The following is a 26,192-nucleotide window of genomic DNA, read 5'->3' as shown; positions in this document are numbered from 1 at the left end:
GCCACCCTGCTGTACAGATCTCTCTCTGCTCTCTAGGGTGATGGGAGCTGTGATGTTCTTGGTAATGGAAAAGCCTTCGTAATGTGAGTACAGGGAGTGTTGTGCTGATTTACCAGGTTGGCTACAAGTGCAGCCAGTCCAGCAAGAGGCTGCATCCCTGAGCTACGGCTAGAAAGCCCTGCCAAACTCAGGTGATTCCTGCAGAGCACGTAGGTTTTTCTGCAGCGTATTCTGCAGGGCTCAGGGGAGTTAATAAGCGTGCTTGCAGCCCAAGGTCCAGGCTGTGCTTGAGAATTCACACCATTTTACCCCAGAATTAGCAAACCATCTAGGGCCTCAAAGCACTGTTGAGTACAACACAAAGCTGCTGAGAGGGAGACTCCAGGCTGCTGGCATCTTGAGGCTCACTGATTGTATAGGGTCACCACAGTTCCTGGACATGTCAACAGCGCAAGAAAACATGAGTGACTTGTTTGTGCAGCTGGATTGGGCCTGGGAGAGAGTATTAGCACAGATTTCACATTGTATGAAGGTCACTAGGCTGCTTTTAGAGCCAACCCAGCTCTGAAAGCACTTCAGCTCTGCTCTTGAGGTGTGAATCAATAATCTTTACCAGAAGGACCACAATGAAGAGAAAGTCTGTGCAGAAAGGTGTCATGTGGGTGCTCTTGGCCACCGCATGGTTAATTTGCAGCCTCGATACACAGCCCCTATGTAACTAGAAGGTTATAGAGTCAGTAAATCCATTCATTATTGTCAAGTCACTGTATGTCAAGTCTGGAATATTGCTAGAAAAAAAACACCTCTAAGTCATAATATTTGTGACTGTATTTCATTTTTTATTTTATTTATACCTCAGGGAATCATAATAACGGGCCTTCTCAGCATTTCCACCTGTGAGCTGAAATCCTATCAAACACTAGATTCTTGCATTATTTTGCATCACTGAACAGCCCTGAAATCAGGGCCAGGAGAGGAGGGGAGGAGAGATCCAGGTAATTCTCTTGCCTCATTTTGACAGCCCTTTGGAATACGTTAAGTAAAATGAAATGCCTGTGAAACTACAAAAATAATTTTGGAACGCTCATACTGCATTTTTGTTTTCCATACTGTCTTTGACATTGTCTGTTAAAGGCACTATGGACAAATGAGTAAGGGCTTGAGGAATCAGGCTGAAATCCGAAAGTCCCTGTTTACTCTTAGAGCTGGTCTGTGGCAATAGAAGTGGCTGGTGAAAGTCATTTGGGATTGAACAGAAAATAGCTGCAGTGCTCATTGCATAGCAAATGCATTCGATGTCCACCTCTTCAGCTTACCTTATTTTTCACTGGCGCCCTAATTCCACTCTCACTGAAACAAACAAACAAGACAAGTCCTTATGGAGTGAAGTAAGACCAAGCACTCAAAGCATTTCCTGCCAAGAGGTTGATACCGGGGGCCAAGCACCCTACGCTCATGTTGGCTTTGCTGGAAAGGAACGGTGCTTGGCAGAATCGCGTCCTAAGAGACTGAAGTCTGTCTCCAGGTGAGATCCAGTCACGGCTATCCTGTTTCTTTGGTAATTTCTTCCTAATGACTGTTTGAGTATAATAGTCTTGCTTGGTGCACTGAAGTGCTGCTTTCATCTCTTCCACTTGGCTTAATACTGGGTGACATCAAGCAACATATGCCTGACATGCTGGAACTGTGTTTGGCACTTCATGCTTTTCAGTTAGTATGTGTGCAAACAGTGCTGTGTAGGGGTAACGTGTGCAGCAGTGACAGCTCAGCAGAGCACAGCTTCTTTTTTGCAATGCCATCAACTTGCCTGCAGGTCCAAGTGTACAAGCCTGGTCTTCTCAAAGATGCATGGAAAAACAAACAAACAAACAACAACAAATAAAAGAAAAATGAGAACAAGCACAAACACATTTTTTGTGCTAATTTTAGTGGTCACAGCTTTGAACTGCTGGCATCTCAGACAAGAAGCACATCCCCTGAAGTCCAGCATGGTGCAATTTACAGCTGGTTGCTCGTTTGGGTTTGGGGGTGCTTGGAATGAAGGAAGTAAAAAGCTGGGGGATGATCAAGAGATTGTCATCAAGAGACACCACTTAGCGTCCTTTCCCAGTGCAGTGGTGTAATATATGCAATGGCTTCCACCGCTTCTTGAGGTAGTCATGAATAATGCTCAACCAGTTTTTGTGTAAAACTTGACTCATTCTAGCTCCTTCTATGCCTAGTAGTAAAACCAAAGCAGTAGTGCAAGTACAGGACTCCAAGCGTAAACATGCCTGGAAAAACTCAGCTCTTTGTAGGGAGCAGTATAACCTGTGGGGTGCTGGTCCCAACAGGGCTTTGTGGGATGAAGATTCCTGGCATCTTCTCCTTCATGCTTGACTGCAAAGGCAACTGCCTCCTCGGGAACATTTATGTTCTTGGTAGAATACAAAAGAGTGGCTTCTTTGTAAATCTTGACTTTGGATCAGTGTGGTAATGCCACAAGTGTGCAGGTGATTTATCTCCTCAACTGGGAAGATTTTAATGAGATTAGGTTTTTACTAATGACAATGGAAGTCTCTTAATACTTGGATTTTGGTGAATAAGATGGGAAGTAACCCTTTGATTTAGTGCTGCCTGAGCTAAATGGGTTTGGCAGTCATGGGTGAGGTTGGAACAGCTTCTGGCAGCAATTCTTCTGTTCCTCTTCATGCTCCATCTTTGTCTTTCATCCTCCGTCTGACTTTGCAGGTGGCACAATGAGGTTGTCTAGCCTTTGAAACAGTAGAAAATTCCCTCAAAGCTTGTCTGGACCTGCATGCAACGCCGCCAAAATGGTACTGTACAGAGCACCTATACCAGGTGAATTTGTGGTGATTAGGCCAGGCTGCCTGACCCTTACAGATCAGCACTTGGCTCTGCTAGTTGCAGCTGACCACTCTGCAAAAACAAGTGATGTGACATGATGGATGCCAGGCACACCGAGAAGCTCAGGGGGGGGAGGCAGCTGATGATGTGTGGCTTGTCTGTGATTTTGTCCACACTTTATTTAGAGTTGAGGAGGAGAGAGGAGTCACCCCTGCACGAAGGACGTAAGATGAATAGCTGCGAGGCTCTTTTCCTGAAGCCGGCTGCGCAGAGCATTCCAGCAATGCTCAGCCTCTGACCACGGAGGTGTTATGTCTCCGGGCAGTGCTGTGTGGTTGAGAGCTGCTCTGGCAATGCTCTGTCCCTTTCAGCTATCATTATGTTCACCCCCCAGAAGATGCCCAGTGACAACCTGCAGAAACGGCTCCTGCAGGGTCCCCTTGTGTCCTTTTGGGGAAGGCTGGAGCGGCCCTCTGCATGAACTCTTGCTCAGCGCGGGTTATTTGCTTCCCTGGCGCTCCTGCTGCGGTGACTCGTTTGACCCCTGCAATCAACATCGCGCTTCGTTTTGAAATGTGAGCTTCACCGTGGACAGGCCCGCCAGAAATCACAGAATCACAGAATCACAGAATTTCTAGGTTGGAAGAGACCTCAAGATCATCGAGTCCAACCTCTAACCTAACACTAACAGTCCCCACTAAACCATATCCCTAAGCTCTACATCTAAACGTCTTTTGAAGACTTCCAGGGATGGTGACTCCACCACCTCCCTGGGCAGCCTGTTCCAATGCCTCACAACCCTTTCAGTAAAGAAGCTCTTCCTAACATCTAACCTAAAACTCCCCTGGCGCAACTTTAGCCCATTCCCCCTCGTCCTGTCACCAGGCACGTGGGAGAACAGGCCAACCCCCACCTCTCTACAGCCTCCTTTAAGGTATCTGTAGAGAGCGATAAGGTCGCCCCTGAGCCTCCTCTTCTCCAGGCTGAATAAGCCCAGCTCCTTCAGCCGCTCCTCGTAGGACTTGTTCTCCAGGCCCCTCACCAGCTTCGTCGCCCTTCTTTGGACCCGCTCAAGCACCTTGATGTCCTTCTTGTAGCGAGGGGCCCAAAACTGAACACAGTACTCGAGGTGCGGCCTCACCAGAGCCGAGTACAGGGGGACGATCACCTCCCTAGCCCTGCTGGTCACACTATTTCTGATACAAGCCAGGATGCCGTTGGCCTTCTTGGCCACCTGAGCACACTGCTGGCTCATATTCAGCCGACTGTCCACTATCACTCCCAGGTCCTTCTCTGCCTGGCAGCTCTCCAACCACTCATCTCCCAGCCTGTAGCTCTGCTTGGGGTTATTACGCCCCAGGTGCAGGACCCGGCACTTGGCCTTGTTGAACTTCATGCAGTTGACCTCAGCCCATCGGTCCAGCCTCTCCAGATCCTCCTGCAGAGCCTTCCTACCCTCGAGCAGATCGACACACGCACCTAACTTGGTGTCATCTGCAAACTTACTGAGGGTGCACTCAATGCCCTCGTCCAGATCATTGATGAAGATGTTAAAGAGGACCGGCCCCAGCACCGAGCCCTGGGGGACGCCACTAGTGACTGGCCTCCAACTGGACTTGACTCCATTTACCACAACTCTTTGGGCCCGGCTATCCAGCCAGTTTCTAACCCAACGAAGCGTGCGCCAGTCCAAATGTCAGTCAGCAGCAGTGAGAGGCTTTTCGTACCGCACCCTCAAGGAAAAGAATCGCACACAGTCCACAAGACCTGAGGGGAGAGGGGCCTGGGAAGGCTGCTGGGTCCGTGGCACCGGTGGGAGGCACCGAGGACGCGCAGCAGCTCGAGTGGGCGCTGCCGGGCCTGTGGAGGAGTCGGGCACGTGGCTCCTGCTGGAGTCCCCAAGGGGTCAGTGTTATGCACAATAACACCTCAGTGGGTCTGCCAGCTTCATTTAATGGGCTGCCATTGTTTTAGAAGCTCGGCAAACAGATCGCCGCTTATGTAAGCGAGTAATGGGTTTGACCTACTTACTGTAAGTAGGAGATAGGCGTTACCGGGGAGCTACAAGATGAAGAGTCACATACCTCTGGATAAATTATTCAAGTATTTGCATATAGTCACTGCTAATATTCTGGGCAGGATTTTTATGGGCCAAAGCAACAGTGAAGTCAGCAGATACAAGATACTGTTCTAAACAAATGAAGTAAGTCAGCTACGCTCATTGTTTCTCTTTCTCCCCCTTGGTTTCATTCTTTCCCTTTTACTCTGTAAATAATTTCAAACTCCAGTATTTGGGTGTAGGTACTGTAGAAATAACTGAGCCAGGAACTCAGTGTTTCTGTGAGCATGGGACCAGAAAGCCTCTGCCCCGTTCCTTCTCCAAGAAGTCCTTGGAGTCCAGCAAGTGATGCTTTCACACGCCATCTCCCCCTACGATGACTAGTAATTGATACGAGTGTTCTTCCCATGAAGCCCAGGGTTGCATTCAGCCTGGAGTATGCCTTTGTTCATGTGAGCTTTGCAGAGTGACACTGCAGGGGCCGTTGGTGCCTTCCAGGCAGCAGATCTCGCATGGAAGAGCCCCTAAGCCCCCCAAGGCCGAGTAGTATCGGAGTGGTGTCCTTTACGTACTGAACTGAGGTGACATCGGCATCTAATGCACGGCTCAGCTCATCACACAGCACAACCTGTAAGTCAGAATGCAGAGCCTCACCGTCTTTTGCAAGGTGTTCGGAGAATGGGAGATGGATAGCTGCGGAGAGCGGAGGGGGCAGAGAACCCAGGATGACAGCTGCACTGGAACTGGGCTCTGATAGCTCCACAACGAAGATGCTGGGTGGAGGGTGGCGGGGGCTGATCTCAGCCCGAGTGCTCAGTGTGAGGTGCAGTCAGTTTGTGGGTAGCTGTAAGAATAATGATAACAATTAATTTACAATAAAATGGTGAAAGCCGTTCAGCTTCCATCTCCAAGGTGACAGTGAAGATACCATAAATGTTTTAAAACTGAAGGGCTTCACTCATGTTGTTTCCTGGATGCTTTTCCATACTCCATTGTGACCGTATTTAACTCTTCAGTGCTCCAACTCTGCGCAGATTTCTGCAGAAGAGCACCAGAGCCCCAAACAAACAAGCGAATATGCTTAGTAAATAAATCTCTCAGCAAGTATGGTTCAGTAGTTTTATCCACACACTCTTCATGTAATTCATCTAGTGATGCGTGCTATTGGTGAGTCGCCATGCCAATTGCCTTTCTATATCTAGAAATCCTTGCCATTATATACAGTCCTTTTATTTTATTTTAGTGCTACAGGCTGCAAAATCTGTTTCACATGCGGACTGCAGGCTATCTGAAACGGAACAAACAGACACTTTAGCAGCAATATCGGGTGCTGTGTGGGTAGTGTAAGGATCCTTTACTCAGATTCCCATTTCCTCCCACCTCTTCTCTCAGAGCCTGCTGCCACAGGAACTGCTGCAACTTAACACCTATGTAACGAAATAGATCCTGGCCCCTTGGGTCTAGGTGTATTCGTTCAAGGATATTTTTCTAAATGGATACTCAGGAATCATTGCGACCTCAAAGAAGTTAGGGTGAGGTTCTGTTTACCTCCATTTACACTCAATTTTTCAGTTTTCCTTTAGAAGGAGGATGATACAAATTGGCTTCGCTTTTTGTTTTACGTACCCCAAATCTTGCTTGTGGTGGCTTTCCAGAGCTGTGATGACTGACCACAGCTTCTAGCTTCAGTGAATATTGCGGAAATGCTTGATCACAAATACTTTGTAATTATTTCTCACAACACTTCTTTTATTTTTATTTTTTCCTTTGCATATTCAATGTTATCTAGAATAACTGAGGACATCAATGACGTGTTCTTTGAAAGAACTAGGATATGAACTTCAAAGTATATGAAGGCATGGGGCTGGGCATTTGGAAGGAGGCTTAGTCACTTTGTAATTTTCTAAAAGCTTATTGAGACCTTTTACTGTGGGAAAGGTTGCTGAGCAAAGCCCGGTGTATCAGGTGAATGCCCGGAGCAGGGGACGGCTATGAAGGAGAAAGCTGGAAGTCGCTCTGCTTGGAGCTTGGCAGTGAGGGGACGGGCTCCTTCCCACATGCTGATATGCCAGAGTGCAAAGTTTTTGAAATCTCCTGGCATCTGTGGATCTCCCCTTACCTTGATAATGTGGAGCAAAGGACCTCCAGCCTCCACCATTCCAGGTCCAGGCTCTGGCAGCAGGTTGGCTTCGTGAATCCCAGGCAGATGCGGCTCACTTGGCGTATATGGACTGAAAGAGCCATGGCATTGATGCTGCAAGTTTGGTTTTTGGCTCAGAGACAAGGGCTAGACCAAGTCTGGCAGCAGCGTGTCTTCCAACCATGGTGCCTATTGCTTGCATCAGTTGTGTTGTTGGATTAGTGCAGAACGGAATTTAATTGCAGGGCCCTGTTCTGCTATTATACAGGTGTTCAGTTCTGGAATATCACCATGGAAGCCTCTAGGTTTCCACCACTTTGAATTAGAGCAGATATCCATCATTTTAAAAGCTGGAAGAAGTTGTAGCCAAAATAAAGGGACCTGAGTACTTCTGAAGAAGTCTCCTTAATCACAGCCTTGAGACATCTGAGGATTATTTTAGCATTAGCATGTATTGCTGTTTTAGTGTCAGTATTACTTTATGACACTGACTTTTAGTCCTTTCATTTTGAGTACAGTTTTGTCTTCTTTAAAAGCCCAAATAATTTCCAGTAAGAGGTAATAGATCCAGGAGGTGGAAGAAATATGTTCTGCATGAAATCATTGTGCTGAAACCACTTATTGCTTGCGGAGGTGTTTGAATGAATCAGATGGTTCTTTTATTCCCTCCGTGTTCTTTCCCTTGTTGCTTTCTTCCCACTAGCAAGAGGTAACCCGCAGGGAAATGACTGGTGTCCATGAGAACGGTGCTATTTTGAAAGCCAGTTTCTCTTCGTGACAGAGAGGCGCTCTCTGACGTTACTGCAGCCCAGCGATGACGTTTCTGTAGTCATTTGCTAAGATGTCCCCATGTGTGTTCATTTTCTGGCTGTTCACGGTGTAAGAACATTTGCCATTGAAAATTTTTGGGAGAAGAAAAGATGCTCCAATAGGTGCATTTACATTTGTTCTTGTTTCTACCATGGCTTCCCAAGGGAGCCACTGTGCAAGGATTGATATAAACAACAAAAAAGCCCATTTCCTAAAATACTTTAGAGGTTAAACTAGCAAAAGACAGATGTGAAAAACTGCCTTTAAGGGCTGAAATGACACGCAAGGCCCCGTGATGACAGAGATAGAAATTAAACTCAGGTTTCCTGAGTGCCCATTTTTTGCACAGTTCAGAGGACTGTGCCTTTTTAAATCCAATCTCTCTAAGAATTTTTCAAAATTCATCTACTGAGATAATGAAATCAGACCCAGTGTAAGCACCGGTGCACAAATGCACTTAAAATCAGGTGCAACTTTGAACAAGCAGTTCATTTCATTAAAGCCAGCGGGATTACTTACAGGCTTAAACTGACACACACACTGAGATTCTGTGTTCCATTTGAGCTGGATCTTCTCTGTTAAATTGCGTGTTGTAAATCATAATCTGTGTGTCTTTGGTTGGGTACCCAGCGAGTTCAGTGTTTAATTAAAGAAATTCCATTTCCTTTCACTCCTGGAGGCTCTTTTTTGATAGAGGCACCCCTCAAAATGCAGCCTGATTAATTCCGTCCGCATTTAAAGTAACATTTTTAAGAATTTCAGAATTTGCTAGGCCTCAAATCATTCCTTCATTTAGAAATAAATCGAATGCTATGGCCTCTTGCTGAAGTTGAAAGGAAGGACTTTTCCTGTTGCACATATTTTTATTCTGTTTGTTAGAGTGAACAATGCAATAAATCATCCCGGTCTCTGAACTACAGGAGCTGGTAAACACCGAAAGGACTACAGAAAATGATAAAATCCATTTTGGTTTTTAGATGTTTTCACTCATTCCTTACAGAGTGTGCAAATAATTAAAAAAGCGCTAACATTTTCATATTTCTCTCTCTCCTTAAAAAGAAAAAAAAGAATACTCCAAGAGGGTAGGATGCCAAGCAGCATTCTGTATTTCCAAAATTAACTGTGAAAGACAGATCATCTGGGCATGTCTGAAAGCCATGCGTAACCTTTGCGCTACAAATATCTCATTTCAAAAATGTCATATTCTGCTTATTCGGTAGGGCTTCCATAAGGCTATTTTAAGCACTGTGCTGCTTGCTTCCAGATCAGAACTGAAGTTATTCCTGCCTGTGTGTTTGGTTTTCTTTGCAGTTTATTAGAGGTGGATAACTGCTAGGTAGTAGAAAGCTATTAAATACAGGCAGTGGCTGCCCAGGAAGTGTAAACTCGGTGAAGTTCAGTTTTATTTGCAAGGCTTGTGTTGCCTCCGGTTTTTCAGCTGTGGTAGTTTGGCCATGCAGGTAGCCGAAAAATAGGGCCCTCAGCACAGCACCCCCGAGCTCCTGCAGCCAGGGTAGTGGCAGAGCTGCCGAGCCGTCCTCCTCCTCGCACCCCAGCTCTGCGCTGCTTCCTCGCAGCCCTGGCAGCGTATCTGTTCGGTGCTCTGTGATGAAAATGCCCACAGGGGCTTTGGCAGGCAGTTTTGCATGGCTAGTTTACGGAGCTGGCACCTGGCAGGGGGAGAAATTGTCCCTGCCTTCATCTTCCTCTATGACTTACCCTGGTGGGGAGAAAAATGGAGCTGACTGAAAACCAGAGAATCTCGCCGAGGGGATCCCTGGGGCTGGTTCATGGAGGAGATGTGGGATTTGTGGAGAGGAAAGGGGGCGGGAAGGGCACTGCCCTGTTTGGAGACGAAAAGGAAAATCCACAAACTTTTGTTCTGGGAGGAGAGATCTGGAAAAATGCCCAATTCAGGAGAAACTGAACATGTGAAAATGTGTGGCTCTGCCAGCCTGCAGCTGAGCATGCCAGCTCCGTGCCCTCTGCTTCCCCATCCCAGCTGCAGCGGAGGACTTGGGGAACCCACGGCTGTGAGCCGCTTCTTGCTTTCTGCAGGTTGTGCTGACCCCAAGCGCGCTCTCTTAATGAATTTCAGTTTCATTCTCTGTTTACAAGTAGATCAAGAAATCAAGAAAAAAATTCCAGGCATACTTTTTTACCTTTCGGAAAATTGCTTGGTTTTGGCCAAGATTTGATATTTGGAGTAACAATGTTTGTTTCGCAGGAAGAAGCTCTCCCTCTGGAGTGCCCTAGGCATGGAGATGCCCTAGGCATGGAGATGCGGCGCGGTGGCGGCGGGGGCCTCTCCCCTCCTGAGCCCGCTCAGCGGTCTGAATGCAAGAGCGGTCTCAAGCCAGTCTCAACAGTTCGCAGCTTGGTAGTTAAAAATGGTATTATAAGGGTCGCAAACATTAACCAGACTTGTCTGTCTTGGTGTGTGTACACCTTTGAGGTGGAATTTATACAGGGAGTCAAACATCAAACAGTGCACTTCCAAAAAAGTGCTATCAAACAGTGCATTTCCACCAAACCCAAGGAGGGAGGGCAAAAAAGGCAGGACTGTGGGGAGTGAGGTGACTGTGCCGTAAAGTCCTGCCTTCTGAGCTGTTGGGGAAGGAAGCAAAATGCTTTACTTTTTCTCTGTTTTCACGGCTATTTGTTACAAATGTGTCACTGCCTTGAGTTATCTTCATACACTTCCTCTGTGGGATTATAGTATTAAAAAAAAAGTGAACATCGGTTTGAAACTCAGTGTCATGATTAATTGGGACTTCTCACCTGTGGAGAATTAACAAAGAACAAGTTTATTTCTGGTTGAAAAAGCTGTGACAGATTCTCACTGTCCTCCAGAAAGGAGAACTCTGGGTACAGACCAGCTGTAATATTTTTCCATGCCTCAGCATCCCCCAGATCAGAGCAATGCACAGCACGCTGCAGAAGACAGATGGACAGTCCCTGGAGCGGAGGAGTTGCAGTCTCAGCCGTTTCCTTGGACGTCAGTGGCAGTGGTGGCTGTCAGAGCAGCGCCTTGAGGAAGCACGGCCCGGATCAAAGCCCACCAAAAGTCCACAGGAACTTCCATTTCTTCCTTTTAGCTTTGGATCGGGCCCCGTGTGCTCTGAGGTGCTGGTGGCTGAGCCTCAGGGCAGGTTTCTGGGGACAGATGAACTGGGGACATGGAAATCCATACTGAAAAGCACTTCATTACTCCGTGTTTAGAGCAGACGCCACTGCAGTGTGTGTATCACCAATATGTCAGCATGGTTTGATTTTCATAGGAGTTTATGTTCCCAGCAGGCACCGAATGCTTTTTCTGCCTGATAAATGTCAAGTACTCAAAGCAATCTTGCCTGCTCCTCTCAGGAGATTGCCAAATAATCTCCCCTCATTGGCTATGGGCTCTTGCCAGGCCTTCTGCATTCATGCACATTTATCCCTGCCAAATGTCGGTAACACAGGATCTGTGCAAATACGCCCTGCTCCTTTCGCTAGCTTTGCACCGCTCTGTTCAGTTACAGGATTCCTATTTTTCCTCCGTCATTCAGGGAAAGAGCAGGAGTTTGGGAGCAGGTACTCCATAACCACGTGTGCCATAGAGCAGCCCTTGCTATGGAGCTGTATTTTGGAGTAGAACCTTAGTTCATTAAACATAGTAAGTGTCTTGCATTGTAGCCTTCTTGAAGCTAACCCAGTTTATCTCCTGAATGCCCCATTGCAGCTGACGGGAGGTCTGAGTAGGTGTTGAGCAGCTCCTTTGTTCCCAATCATGATAAAAAGATTTCTTTGCTAAGGTATTTTCTCTAGGAAGTCTTTCAGGACCTAAAGTTTCCACTCTGAGTAGGATATAGGAGGTAACTCTGTACCTTTACAAGGTTTGTAAAGTATTTAGAGAACTCAGTTTTGCATTTTGGTTTTAATAGTCCTCTTTATTAAGGAGAGAAAAAGATCTCCACACACTGGCAATAGATGCTTTAATAAAATAAACTATGGCAGAGGAAAAATGCTTTGAATAGAAAGAGGAAAGCAAATCTTTCACCTTGTCATGTTTTATCCTGCGGTTCATCCAGCAGGACCGGGTCATTTGACCTATTTGTTGATAATGCCACCAAGATATTTTAGGCTAATGCTACATATCACGCGATGGCAGACGAAAATGCTGTGTGTGTCAGTGCGGCACTTAATTTCAACCCATGCAAAAATACTTCACAAGACTAAGTGGCAGAATGTCACTCATTTTTCCTTGACATTTCTCAATTCCTTGTCTGTAATGTAATAATGGCTGGCTGTTGTATATGCAAACCCCACCGCTTCGGGAGAGGTCTAGCCCACGTGGCAAAACCTCATCAGCTTGGAAAAAATTGTGAAAACAGAAGACAAAAAGAGGCAAAATATGCTATTTCTAGCAATTTGTTGGAAAACACAGTGCTCTTAACCACTTTTATCCATTTTTAAGTGAAAGCACCAGTTGACACTGGTATTAGTGTCAGCTAATGCTAGCATAATGTCTGACACTGAATCACCTCCAGCACGAGTGTCTTTTTGTTTACATTGTCCATCACCATCTCTCCAGATAAAAGATGGAAGAGCGGGGATATGTCTGTGATGGCACTCTGTGTGACACCAGCGGCATAAGAGATGTAGAAGACAGAACAGGGAACAGGGGTCTACGGAGGGCAGAGGAGCAGGAAACAATTACGGTGCATAGGGAACTGAAGCCTGCAGGGAGCCCCTCTGTACAAAACACACATTTTCCCAATGCAGCGATGTCTGTAATCCTTGAGCTGGTGTAAAGCAGAGTTCAGGTCCTGGGCAAAATGTTCAGAAATGCTCGGGCAGTTTGTGCCAGTCTCATTGACAGCCTCCTCATTTTAATCACGCCAATCTGACGAACATTGTGCTTGCCAGGGATGCAAATGAGTTTAACAGAGGTGTGGAGAGAGGACTGAGATCAAGTTTGTGTCAGTAGAACTTGCATGAATGTAATATACAAATAACATACTAAATAGGAAGGGAATGGTGATTTAGCTGGAGCAGAGCAAGAAAAATCTGATAGTATTGTCAAATACACGAGGAGGAATACTTTCTGCAAAGCCCAAATGATTCCTGTAGCCTACATCTCATTCCCCAAAGTCTATCCTAAGACATTCAAGAAAATTAATTTGGGTTAATTAAAAAGACAAATTTAAAGTGCATTAGGATATATCCACATAGTGAAAAACTATCAAGCTACCAAGTGCACTTATCTGTAGCAGCTTTTGCATGTCCCTAGCCTGCTGCAAAGTGGAACACATTAATTGGAACCGTCATGAAAGCATAATATCATTCTTTGTGTGTGTGTGGTTTTTTTTTTTCCTTTTTTTTTTTTTTTTTTTAAATTGTGACTACATTTCTTTTTCTTAGTTATATGTTCAACTTACACAAATGCATTGAAGAAGAGTGGTCTTGTTGCATCATATATGTGTACACACCCACATTCAAGTCCCTTATTCCTAAACAAAGCTAGAATCTTGTTTAACACCTGCCTCTATCGCTATGCCTTCTAAGAAGTGCAGAGGAGTTATTTAGCAGATCAAAGCAGAAGAGTGACAAAGCAGTAACGTGGTATTAGAAACCTCCTCTGACACTGACCAAAGCACATCATGAAATGCTGTTGTGCAGGCACCTCCCACCCGCAGCCGGTGTCTTAGCAGACCTCAAAGTGCTGCCTAGCAGCTAGCAGAGCTGCTGGCTGTAGGAGCACAACTGAGGCTGTTTCCAAAAGAGGATTTTTAACTCCATGAGCGCTGCCTGGTTGGTTTAACAACAGATATTCTCTAGGTGTTGACTGATGGGTCAGCAAGTGGTATCTGGAAATTCTCTGAATGCTGAGTTTGCAGCAACAGATGCGTAGCAGCGAATTGCAAGGAGCCATACTGTTTGGTAAGAGAGAAAGCTGCCATTCTAAGCTGGCCTGTAGTTTAGGATTTTTTGAAAACTGAGAAACATACAAAAGAGGTATCAAGGCTTTCATTGCAAGAACTGTTTACCCTCTGGAATACTAATTAGTTTTAGTATACGTGGTAAATTTAATTTCTGAATTAGTTTGTTGAGTCCACATAGGAGAAAAACTGACTTCAGCCAAGCTTTTAATGAGATATTTTATTAACCCCAACATTTAATGAGATATTTTATTAAAAAATCTTTGAGAGAGAACAAAATGAGTTTCTTTTGTCTTTAATTCATCAGGATGGTTTTTTAAGAAACCCTTTCATTTCAAATTAATTTTGGTACTCTATTTTGATTTGTAATTTCACAGATAAAATGATCTCATTCCTAGATACAACCTGTTTCGGAACTATCTGAATCTGTGAGGGATTTTGCTCCTCCTGACTTCACTGAAGTCTTATGAAGCCATAGGATGGAATCCAGATAAATGATTAGGATTATCCCAACAAAAAGTTACTACAAATAAAAGAGTCTTGATTCATCACTGTGTTACTGCAGAGTTCCATCATTGTCATTCCAGTGTGAGTGCAGGATCTTAACTGTTCTCTTGCAGCCATAAGGAGTTAATTTGGAAACTTAGTTTTATGTCTTTGGCAACTTTTTATTTTATTTTATTTTATTTTATTTTAATCCTACAGTGGTATTTCAAAAGCATAATATTTTAAAATGGAAAGTTCCCTGTCCAAAGAGTTAGGTAGAGAGCAGTTGTCTTAGAGGAAGGGAAGTGCTCACTAGCTACTGAATGTTGGAGAGTCACAACCTCCTTGGGAAAGATTAGGAGTGTTTTTTAATAGGATGCTATTTTTCTAGTGTTCTACCGATGTAATACTAGAGAGAACCCGCAACAAGCTGGTCCCGGTAAATCCATTCCAGAATTATGATGCTGTAACACACATCCTACGTTTGACAAAGGTTGTTAAATATTTCTGATGAATTTGTATTTTGTTCTGTTTTCAGTGTCAGCCAAACCAAGACCTCACAGTGATGAATATACAAAGAAGATTCCACCTCCTAAACCGAAACGAAATCCAAACACTCAGCTAAGCACATCTTTTGATGAAACTTATATCAAAAAGCATGGCCCTATGAAGACACCACTCACTAGGGATGCCTCCTTGTCACAGGTCAGCAGTCCTGCCCCAGACACAGAGGAAGAAGAGCCTGTATATATCGAAATGGTTGGGAATATACTCAGAGACTTCAAAAAAGATGAGGATGACCAAAGTGAAGCAGTCTATGAGGAGATGAAATACCCTATATTTGATGACGTAGGCCAAGATTCAAAATGTCAATGTGAATATGACCATCACACTTGTTCTTCTCAGTGTGCTACTCCCACAGTGCCTGACCTAGATTTCACCAAGTCTTCAGTGCCATCTACTCCCAAGGGCTTGCTTTGTGATATACCCCCACCATTTCCAAATCTGCTTTCTCACAGACCTCCACTGCTGGTGTTCCCGCCAGCACCAGTGCAGTGTTCCCCAAATTCTGACGAGTCTCCTCTAACTCCGCTAGAGGTCACAAAGCTTCCCGTTTTAGAAAATGTGTCTTACATCAAACAACAAGCTGGAGCTTCTCCATCTTCATTGCCACCTCATACAGCAGGCCATCAAAAACTGGAGAAAGAGCAGACAGTATCTCATGGAACTAGCACTCCTGGGCACACCTCCTCACCTCCTCATCCTTCTACCTTATACAGAACACAGTCTCCACATGGTTATCCTAAAAGTCACTCTGCCTCACCCTCTCCTGTCAGTATGGGTAGGTCTCTTACCCCTTTAAGCCTCAAAAGACCTCCACCTTATGACTCTGTACATTCAGGAAGTCTCTCAAGAAGCTCTCCATCAGTGCCTCATTCTACAGCCAGAAATACATTGCAAGAGGGAGGAAAGATGGTAAATGTCTCGGTCAGTACATATGGGTCGTCATCTCAGAGTGGTTCCCGTTCTCGGACACCTACCAGTCCTCTGGAGGAACTAACCAGCCTCTTCACCTCAGGACGAAGTCTCCTGAGGAAGTCCTCCAGTGGCAGAAGATCTAAGGAACCTGCAGAAAGTGAGTTCTTGATATATTTTTTCCTCATTCTTCCTCACAGAGTAACAGCTTCCACCGTATTTTACTAAATCAAACATTTGCAAAAAGCAAATCCCTCAAGAGTCTGAATTCTGTATATATATATATATTTATCTAGAAGAAAAGTAATTATTGTTAAAATTAGTTTTCATATGGTTATAATTTAAGATTTCTAAGCGTGTATACCTTACTACAGAAGCCTGTCAGGCAGGAGTACAATTCATGGCTCAGTCTTGGAAAGGAGTCAGTTTCATTAACTTTTCCACAGTCATATTGGTCTCATGTGAGTTAGGGTCCTCCAGCATCTCACATCCTTAATTTCGCAACGGATGCTAAGATGCAGCGATAGTCCAAGAGGTCTGCAGTGAAATAACCAGACTGTAGTTGTTTTTTGGCAGAGATCGATTTACCGCCCTTAACTTTGCCCATGGTCACAACGTGTATGGTGGAAACCAGAAGTACCAGCTTAAGCCAGTCCCCTCCTTCCTGCTGACGGCTTCTGTGCCGTGCCATGGAGTATCTCTTGTGGTAGTGTGGAGTATCATGCTGCGGCAGTGTGACTGCTTGTGAGGCCATACTGTGTGGATCAATCTCAAAACCAACATGACCTGAAACACATTAACCGCACACAGAGAGAAGTACAGGAGGAAGTTGTGCAGGAAAACCTTAAGCCAATATTAACTTTGAATATACTGTATCGTAAAATCATTGTCCCGTGTGCATTCGGGATTACACAAAGCACGCCTTCTGAGTTAGTGAAATACAGAAACTCTCAGTGAAACCAGCAGGAGTCAGAGGTGTGAGGGAAAGCAAAACCTGGCACCAGTGTTTCTGGTGCAAAGAAATGTTCCTGCTCAGTGGTGCCAAAGGCAATGTCTTGCCGTGAACGTTAGCCATAACACCTTCTGTCAGAGAGCAAAGTGTGCTCAGTACACTTTCTCCTCTGACTTCCATAAAATCAGTTTATGAATTCGAAGTCTTGCTGCCTGCCTAAAAGGAAAGCTCTTTTTGGAGAACGGCCAGTTTTCTGTTTGTGCTAGTGTTATACCTATTTGGTAGCTGTAATGTATAAAGTGCCATGTGACAAACTGTGGTGGCTGTTAAAAGAAGGTATCCTGGTTCCCAGGCTAGTGCATTGCTGCAGAAAAGGTGAATTTTCCACTGCCTTTCCAGTTGTCCTTATGCTGCTCTGTTACCTTACTGATAGCGGAGTGGTCACGGCTGAACTCCTTAGCTCACGCTGCTTTGGGGCACACTCCGGGAGCTCACAAGAACTCCCCATCCAGGTTTTCATGGGCAGCTTGCATCTGCCTTTCACATCTGCTTCACAGTCACAGAAAGCTAGGCTGGTGTTGCCAGGTCACCTTGCTCTGCCTAGTGCTGGTTGTGCCAGAGCTCGGGTGAGCAGTGGTTGATCACAAGGTGCCTGCGGTACCAGGTGCTGCACTGGTGTCCCTCTGACACCTCTCCTTGGTAAGCAGCTCACTTGGTTCCTGAGTGTCCGTGATCACCACCAGCTCAACTGGGCTGCCCATCAGCGCCGTCCTCAGCTGCTGAGCGAGTCCGTGCAAACAGGTAAGTATGGAGCAGCTCGGTGGCAGTGGTTTGGGCTGGCGTACAAAGCCTTCCTCCTCAGTCATGGGCTCCTCTGCCTCAGCCCCGGCAGTTTTATTCTTGTGTCTCCGCAAATCAGGAATAATGATTGAAATCAGAAGGTGGAGGTGGGAATGGATACTGAGAGTGAGCAGGATACTGAGAATATGAGTCAGGGCAGCAACTCTCCTTGTGTGGCTGTAAGACTTTGTATACAGCCTGCAATCATAAATATTGTTATATGAGCCGCAGCTCCGTGATTCAGTAGGGTTTTATGAAGTGATTACAGTAATAAAAATACAATAACACCAGATTTGTATGTTGGGTGGAAGCAAAACTATGCCTAAAAGGTAAGGTGATTTTTGCAATTGGGAACAGTTACGAGGGATGTGCAGTGACATTTATAAATAATTGTAGTGAAGTGGTAGAGAGAGTTTGGCAAAATGCAGACAAGACTGGATGGTATTAAACATTCTGCCTACTGAGCAGTGACCAGAAGTCCTCTCTAAACATCATGCTACGCCTAAGCTAGTGTTGAGCCTCACAAATATGATGGTTTTATGCTTAGTGATGTTGGCAGAAGTACTAGGTTAGGAACCTGTGGAAATACCTGCAGTGAGTGTGGCAGGTCCAGGGAAATTTCAGGCAATGCATGTGCTTCTGTCCCATACCTAACTCCAAAAAGATCTCTATATTCCACTTGACTGAAATTGAATACAGACTATCAAAGGACATCTCGGTGATAACTTGAAAATAAATCTTGCCCTGCAGATCTGTACCAAGAGCAGCTTTTCTTACTGGCCTCTCAAGAAGCATTGTGCTTCCTCTTTAGGAAGTAGAAATGTGCTCATCATTGGTCATGAATGGTAATACAAGAGTCATGAAATGGAAACCTTTTTCCTTTACTTCAAGGACAAAACATTCATTTTGTAAATGGATGCCAGTGGTGAAAAGACTCTGGAGTGCAGCTGTGTTGAGTAAATGAACTGACTGCCCACCTAATCCGATTGTAATTCGTCTGGTATTTACAGTATGCCTTAATCCTATGGGATTACTGCACTGAGGAAGAACCAGGTTTGCACTCAGATATTACAGAAGTCCTTTTAGGATGCACAGAAAACATACACAGGCTAGCATTTCATGTCCTGCAATTTTGCGTTGAAATGATCCACCATAAAAAAAAAAATAAATAAATAAAAAATCTAAACTGTGGGATTTTAAAGTAGAACGTGCTCAGACTACAGCATTTACTCACCATGATGATATGTAGTGATACCACGGGCAGACTGGACTAATCGTAAGATGTGTTAAAGAAATCTTGCGCCTGTAAATCACGCTGGGAGCTTAAGGCACTCATTCAGTTCTGGATTAGTTTTTTAAACTACGAGAGAGCAAATGCATAGCATGGGACTAACTGGGACTGCCACATTTTTATATTTCTCACTTTAGTGTAATTTGGTCTCCACATAAAGAAAGATTTCCAGAATCCAGAGGATAATTAAAAAAGGGGGAAAAAAGAGAAAAACACAGAAGAGCAGAGTTATGTGGCTTTATGAAATTGTGCTAAGAAACTAAGAATATGTGCTTCTAAAACATGAAATTATTCTGAGCACATCTCAAGTAACTTTCTCATTGAATCCTCTAAGACTCAGCCCTCTGTGAGTTGTCTGAAGCTCTCACTGCCATATGCTAGTCCAAAAAAATAGCACAATACTAAATTTTATATTCAGGTGAGTGTATTTGGAAAATATTGCGGCAGTTACGGAGAAAATTCGCTCTCATCTTTATTGTTATTGCTGCAACTGACTTTGTGGAAATTTTGCACCTGAGTCTAGACTCAGAATTTATTCCCTGGCTTTGATTTTGTGGCATTTTTGAATGTGTTTCTTTCTGGGGAGGGGAACTGCACAAACCCTATTCCCAGTCATGGAAAGCTGCCCTTATCCCCTCTTCTGTATTATTTTCTTTGTTCTTCTGGCATCCCTCCCTCCACCCCCCTCTTCCATTTTATTATTGTCGAGTTCACTGGAATTACAATAGTGGGAGATTGGGGTACATCGGTGATATGAATTGTCACCTCAGGGCCACATTTTCTGAAGATACGAGTTTCTGGTGAAGCCCCAGCCGAGTTGCCAAACGCGCTCGGCATCCTCAGGCTGTTGTGATGTGCACATCTAGATTTTACAGGCAGCTCGCTTACTGCGCTGTGTTCCCATAAAAGTTCTCTCGTGTGCTGTTAGCTTCTTAAATATACATTAAGACACAATTAGGAAGGTGGAGAGAGAAGAACAAAGGAAAATAAATTGTAAGGGGAAATCAGAAATGAAAATAGGGAAGATCGCAAAGAAAGGCAGAAGGATGGAGAGAACCCTACAGAAAACTGAAGAAAGATGTCAAGCACAAAAAAATGTGAAAGAATAGAAAAGATAGATGTTATTAATTATCAGTTACTGTGTGAGGTTACATGGTAGCATGCCCTAAAGCTGGCAGAGCCCCATAAAGCATAATGTCAGTCTCAGAGGTTAGAGGAAACTGTTTAAAGAGTGCCAGCTGCTGCCCTTGGGATACACGGTGGGCTTTCCTAATGCGTTTGGAAGGCATGTGTATGGCTGCTGTATCCAGCTGTGCTGAACACCGAGTTGCCTTTCCTTGTAGCATGTTCACTGTGTTACACATGCCCTTCAGAAAGCTGGAATTAGGGAGCGAGGCAGGCAGGAAAGGTGGGAACAGGGTTTCAGTTTGCTGGAGAAAATACCGACCTGACCTCGTTCACATACGGGCACACCTACCTACTGGAAAGCAAAGCACAGAAGTTGTTGCTGTGTATCTGAGCTGCACTCATTTTTGTTGTTGTTGTTGTTTGTTTGTTTTTCTGGGCAAAATGGCCCTGTAAACCTTCGCCACGGCTGACCAAACCTTTTTGTTTGTGTACTGGTTGCTTCCGTTTGTTAAGGCTCCGCTTTCCTTCTGACTTCCTGGGACCTTCCTGCCCGATTTGAGCAAATTTGCGAATGTTCCTCCTAATGAACTGCACCTAATAGTCACCTATCTAGCGTGCTCTGAGCCTGTGCACGATGCATGAGGTCGGCACACACGATGCGGGGCAGTTTGCTGCTCTGCGGGCTTTGTACCTTCTGGGTTTTGCCTAGGGGGAGTTTCCCTCTTCAGCTTTTAGTCACAAACGGGGAGGAAATTTGTGAACGTGCTACTTTGAAAATTCAGTTCAAGTGATTGTAAATTGGGATGATTATTAAGATTTCCTGTTCTTGGCTGGTGCCCACTGTGTTAGGAATCTGAAATATTGTATTATAATTTGACAAATAGTGGAGGGCTGAGAGGAAAAATGGTTCAATGTGTTAAAAAGGAGCTCATTCCAATTGCAGACAGCTGAGGCCCTGCCACGAAGAATTTGTGGAGTATTAGTGGAAACATTTTAAATGCACTTTTAAATTTATTTATTTATTTTTGTGCTAGTATTTTCCAGAGAGCTTGAAAATAGCTTTGGGGTCCCCGTTAGGTAGAACAGGATGTTGGAAAAAGAGTTTGGGAAATGAGTCAGGTGCAAATCCTCCTCACGGGGTTCGTCTGGTTGCTTAACCTCCACCTCTGTGCATTAAACACAGGATGAGGGACGTGGGGCAGGACTTCAGTTTATGTATTCCTAATGAAGTTAGAATGAAAAATGCTGACTTAAGGAAGGTGGACTTGATGCCATTGAACTTTCTAAAAATTTGGGTACACTCTCAGCCTCTGGTATTCTGAAGGGGTAGGGCTTGCCTCCAAGACTGGCCATAGAGAGTGTTGGAGCTATTCCATTGCATGCCGCTATTCCTCAGCCACCGCATAGCTGAGAGTCGGAATCAGACACTGAAATTCAGATGCTGAAATAATGCCTAACCTCTAGGTTAATGTATTTTCTGTGGTTTTATATAGAGGGTTGTCATCCTAATCCTTCAGCCCTTTATAGCCAGACAGCAGGCAGTCTGAATGTTCTGTTCAGTCTGAGACAGCGACAGTGTAACAGAAATAACACTGCATACCTGGAGTTATTCGGGAATGATGCTGTACTTTTGAGCCAGAGGTATATTGGCTTCTCCATCACAGGTGAAGCAGCTGTTCCACTAGAGGTTGTATTTTCTAGTCTAGTGACCTGTGATATACAGGGAGTTAGACCAGGCGGTCACTGCAGTCACATCTCGTTTGGCAGTCCTGAAAGTTGATCTGAAATAAGAGACTTAGGTGAGGGAGCAGTGGGAAATGCCGCAGGAAGTGGATTAGAGCGAAGGCGAACACCAGCTTTGATGAGGATGACACTCCCTCACCACAGGCAGGATGTGGGTGTACCACAGGTTGCTGCATTTAGTTAAAGCCTGAAGAAGTGCTTGCTCCTCAGCTGTCGTTAATGGGGATATAAACAAGCTTAAGCATTGCAGCACCAGAAGTGCTTTCTTCAGGTGCCCACTTGTAAGTGCGTGTTCAGGAGAAGAGCTGCGTATGTCTGCGCACACAGAAGCCACGAGCTGTCTGGGCTGCTGGCAGCAGGTCTTTGAAACAGTGCCCTGTGCTAAGGAATGTGCCTGCTGTGGTGACTGGATGCCAGCAAGAGCTGCTGGGAGACAGAACGGAAAATGGTGGAAGTGTAAACACAGGAATGACAGGATGTGGTCAGCATCCTTCAGGAACCAAGCTTTTGGAGCAATAAAGAAATAGCTTTTGCAGTTGAGTGGTGTTGAGTACTGCTGCAGCCATACCTGTTGTTGTCCTTTACTAGTAATCCCTAAATTCCCCCCTGGGAGATGGTGGGCAATGGGCTAAATACTTTGACATGCATCAGCTAGTCTGGCCAGCTGGAGCCTCTTACTTGTTAAAGCTGAAATATGTTCCCCCAATTAGCAATCACAGGAAATAAGCAGAAAGCAAAATCGTAACACGGCATTCAGGTTATCCAGCTAAGCACTAAGCTAACCAAGGTTTCCAAGGTTTACGCTAAGTGGGAAAGATTGAGCTGTGGAACAAAGATACAAAGAAGAAGTGGAACATGTGAAAGGATGCGTGGCAGCTCCGTGGCAGATTGCGTGGCTCTGGGTGCCTTCGCTGTGCCGTCGCTGCCTCATTGTGCATTGCGTGCCAGTAATGCAGTCCTCTCTCAGCACCAGGGATAATGCCAGGTTTGAGGACTCGTGTTTCGAAAGGATAAATCGGTAGGTACCCATTCCTTGATTGAAATGCACACTACGCCATTTGTCGTCTTGCTGCTTTCACACAAAAGTGAGGATGCCTATTTAAAGGGCCTTTAATCAGTCAAGCCACTAAAAGGTGGGATGTCCCCTCCACTTTTGAGATGAATGAGTCTTTGTTACTCACAGTTATTAAAACAAAAAACACGCGTTTTGAGATGATATGCAACGGTTTGGCTAATTGGTACCATGACATTGTCTCCTCTTCTAATTCAGCAGTTTAGGCTCATCAGAAAATCAGGTCCTCCTGGGATCACGACCGTATACGGAATCACTGAAGAAGACATAATTTCATAAATAATTGCTCAGGTTTTTCTGGAAACAGCTGCTGTTTCTGATTGGTGTATATGGATTTATTTATTCCTTCTGTTTGTATTATTTGACTGCTTGCTACACTTTCTGGGTAGCAGTTTAATGAACATGTCTTTTTACGAAGAAGAAAACTTATAAATGGTAAAAAAGAAGAAAATAGAGATAAAGCTACTTTCTGTTTGTTAGATTTCAAGTAAAAGATGGTTTCAGGTAAAAGACTGAAAAGATGGTTTCTTTGGGTTTTTAATATAACAGAATAATGTTGTCTGAACGTTGTTAAAAATAAAGGAAAAAGCCCCTTTAATTCAGTTACTGGCACCTATTTTACTGTGTCACCAATAAGCAAAGCAACATGTGCTGCACTTAAGGATGTGGATAATGATAATAGATTCTGAGTTTTGAGTGCCATTGATTTTTTCTTTCTTTTTCCCTTAACAAAGCTTTTTAAGCCAGAGAACTATCTTGACCTTTAGGCCAAATCCTCAGCACTTATAAATCACCACTTCTTATTTGAAATCAGAAGAGGTACTCCAGTTTACACCATCTGTGTTTCTGGCTTCAAGAAAATAAATTTGTCCTTTGTGGCTAGAACAGCTTATATTCAAAACGGGGTAGTCATACAGCAGAACGGTGAATTGGAGAATTTATTGTCTTTTTGTTTTAAATGGGACTACATAATTATGGACCAATTTGTGGTTGCTCAGTAGAAGTGGTTAAAGACATTTAATCTGGTGAAGGTTTCCATAGGCATGCATTGCCTTCAATGAAAGAGATAAATACGATTTGTTAAAATTTCTCACTGTGTTTTTTAGGGAAGGTGGTATCCATTTAGGGTATCTCCTTCTCCAATGGATCTAAGGAGAAAAAAAAAAAAAAAGAAAGAAAAAAAATATAGGTAGGGATCTAACAACTTTGGTTTAAAGGAATGATGTAGTTTTATTTGCATAGCCTCTGCTCAGGATGTTGGCGTTGCTGTATCAAATGGCAGCGGCCAGCCCAGCAGTGCAGGGTTGTGGCTCCGCAGGTCGGCAGTGCCAGATGCAGGAAAGGATGTGCCCAGAGCTCAGAGGGTGGCAGCTGTGACACCTGCGGTGGGTGGCTCTCCTAACCCCACGCTGCCATGCATGTCCTGGATTTGATACGTGGCCACGTTTCATTCCTGTCCGCTAGAACAGCGAATGGCTGCATCGAGCATGGACATGTTGAAGCTTTGTACCCCGGAGAGGTGTTACAGGACTGTCTGATTATTTTTAAACTGGTGTGAATTAGAGATAATTTATTTGAAGAAAATATGAAATCTCACACTAGAGGAGATGTCTGGCATCAGGCGCTCAGCTTGGGTTTATAGCACTTCCATGGAGTGCCTTTCTAAACTCCTATCACGTGTTGCAGCAATTGGAGAGTTAGCAGTTCTAGTGGAATTGCAGTTTGGGCATAAAAAAGGGTATCTGTGCATGTCAGCCAGGCTGTCAGGGTGAAGCCATGACTTTTGGGATTGCCATCTGGCTGGCAATACACTGCCTTTTTCAAGGCAGTTGCTACACCTTTTAGAATAGGACTTTATAACCAGGTGCTGATACCTGGAATTGAATCAGTTTTTCTTTTAGTTAGGATTCAAATGCATTTTTCTTTGTTTTTAAAAAAAGTAAAACTAGAGACCCTGAATAGGAAGGCCTCACTTTGTCTGTTTATTTTTAAGAAGAACAACGTTCATAAAGTGCTTTTAACCAGATATGACATATTCCATAGGTAGGCATATGGAGATAGCATTTCAGCCTGTTTGCTCAGATTAAATCACAAGGATTGAGATCACAATTTTGTTTAGGAAAAATAACCCTAGACCAACCTACCACCACCAACCTGAGGACTGTGAGCTTTAGCAAGGTGAAGCAGTGTGCAAGTTTCAGAGAGCAGAGCTTAACAACTTCACCCAAATTTCCCATGAACGCATAAAAGTTTCACTAGCAAAAATCTGCAACAACCTCCCCACCCCTGAAACTGGAATATCTACATCATAGCCAAAGGAGCTGCTCAAGATCATTTTTAAATGCAAGTCTTTTGAATGCTAGCTTATGACTTCAAACCTGGTTTCATCATCTTTTGAGCTGCTGTCATTGCATCTTTACAAGAGGTGGAGTTTAATTAAATGCCTTATCTGCACTTGTAGTGAAAAAACTCTTGCTCTAAAAGCTATGTGGTTTTAAGAGAAGATGGTGGAAATTTGGGGAAGAATAAAGGAAAGAACAAGGTTTCCTCCCTCAGCTCTAAAATCCTCCAGTACTTCTGACTGCTCTTCTTGATGTTTCTTGAAATGTCTTTACCGTGCTGATCTGTGTAACAAAGACTGACAATTTCTTGGGCTAAGTGGCTTATATATCCATTTTTAAAAACACAGATTTTCTGGCATGTCTGATTTGATTCCTGGCAGAGTGAGCTCAATTTTTAAACCCCGTCATTAAAGGTCCAATCCAAAGGTCCTTGAAGTATGAGATAAGACATACTTCAGGGGATCCCATTATAAATTACGGCACGAGGGTTCCTCTCCTTGTATTAGGTTGTTGTTCCTTGCAAAACCCGTCTGCAAATCAAGGCATTTATACCTCCGGAATGTAGCAGTGAGTAATACAAAGACTAAGAAAAAATAGCATGTGGACTGCATAGTATTCTACACGTTTTTTGTCAGTGTGTTATCTAATCTACCCATAATACTGTGATAAAAATTAAAAAACAAACGAACAACAACAAGAACAAACAACTTTGAATTGAGAAAAGGTAGACATGGTCTCCTTAAGTCTTCTCTGGGTTTTCCAGGAGTCTATCAATAACAAGAGAAATCACCGAGCTGGAAATAGCTTTATTTGGGTTATACATAACTTTGATTCAAATATTGAACCCTTAAACTGTAGGAGTGTATAAACATCCTAGGTATAGATAAGGTGAGAAGTACAGGAACACTGAAGAAATACTTGTCAAGATGATAATGCATATAAAAAAATAGGTTCATTTGCATTCAATTTTCTGTGAAGGTTCAGGTTACTTTCACTTCTCTGAACGGAATTATCCATCCCTAATAATTATTTTTTGTTAAAACAGTAATATGCAATTAGCACTCTGGCATTTAAGAATGAGTAAG

General features: G+C 44.1%; 1 protein-coding gene across 6 annotated transcripts in view; it reads left to right on the top strand.

The window, feature by feature from the left end:
- NYAP2 (neuronal tyrosine-phosphorylated phosphoinositide-3-kinase adaptor 2) overlaps positions 1-26,192 on the top strand; it is a 136,888-nt gene that overhangs the window by 65,869 nt on the left and 44,827 nt on the right. For all 6 annotated transcript variants that reach the window (XM_035334246.1, XM_035334244.1, XM_035334245.1 and 3 more), the window contains one exon: positions 14,802-15,899. In XM_035334246.1, coding sequence (XP_035190137.1) covers positions 14,802-15,899 — 1,098 coding nt within the window. The remainder of the gene's footprint in view (positions 1-14,801; positions 15,900-26,192) is intronic.

The sequence above is a fragment of the Oxyura jamaicensis genome, chromosome 9, assembly GCF_011077185.1.
Source record: "Oxyura jamaicensis isolate SHBP4307 breed ruddy duck chromosome 9, BPBGC_Ojam_1.0, whole genome shotgun sequence".
Lineage (NCBI taxonomy): Eukaryota > Metazoa > Chordata > Aves > Anseriformes > Anatidae > Oxyura > Oxyura jamaicensis.
This window is presented reverse-complemented; position numbering and strand designations above follow the sequence as displayed.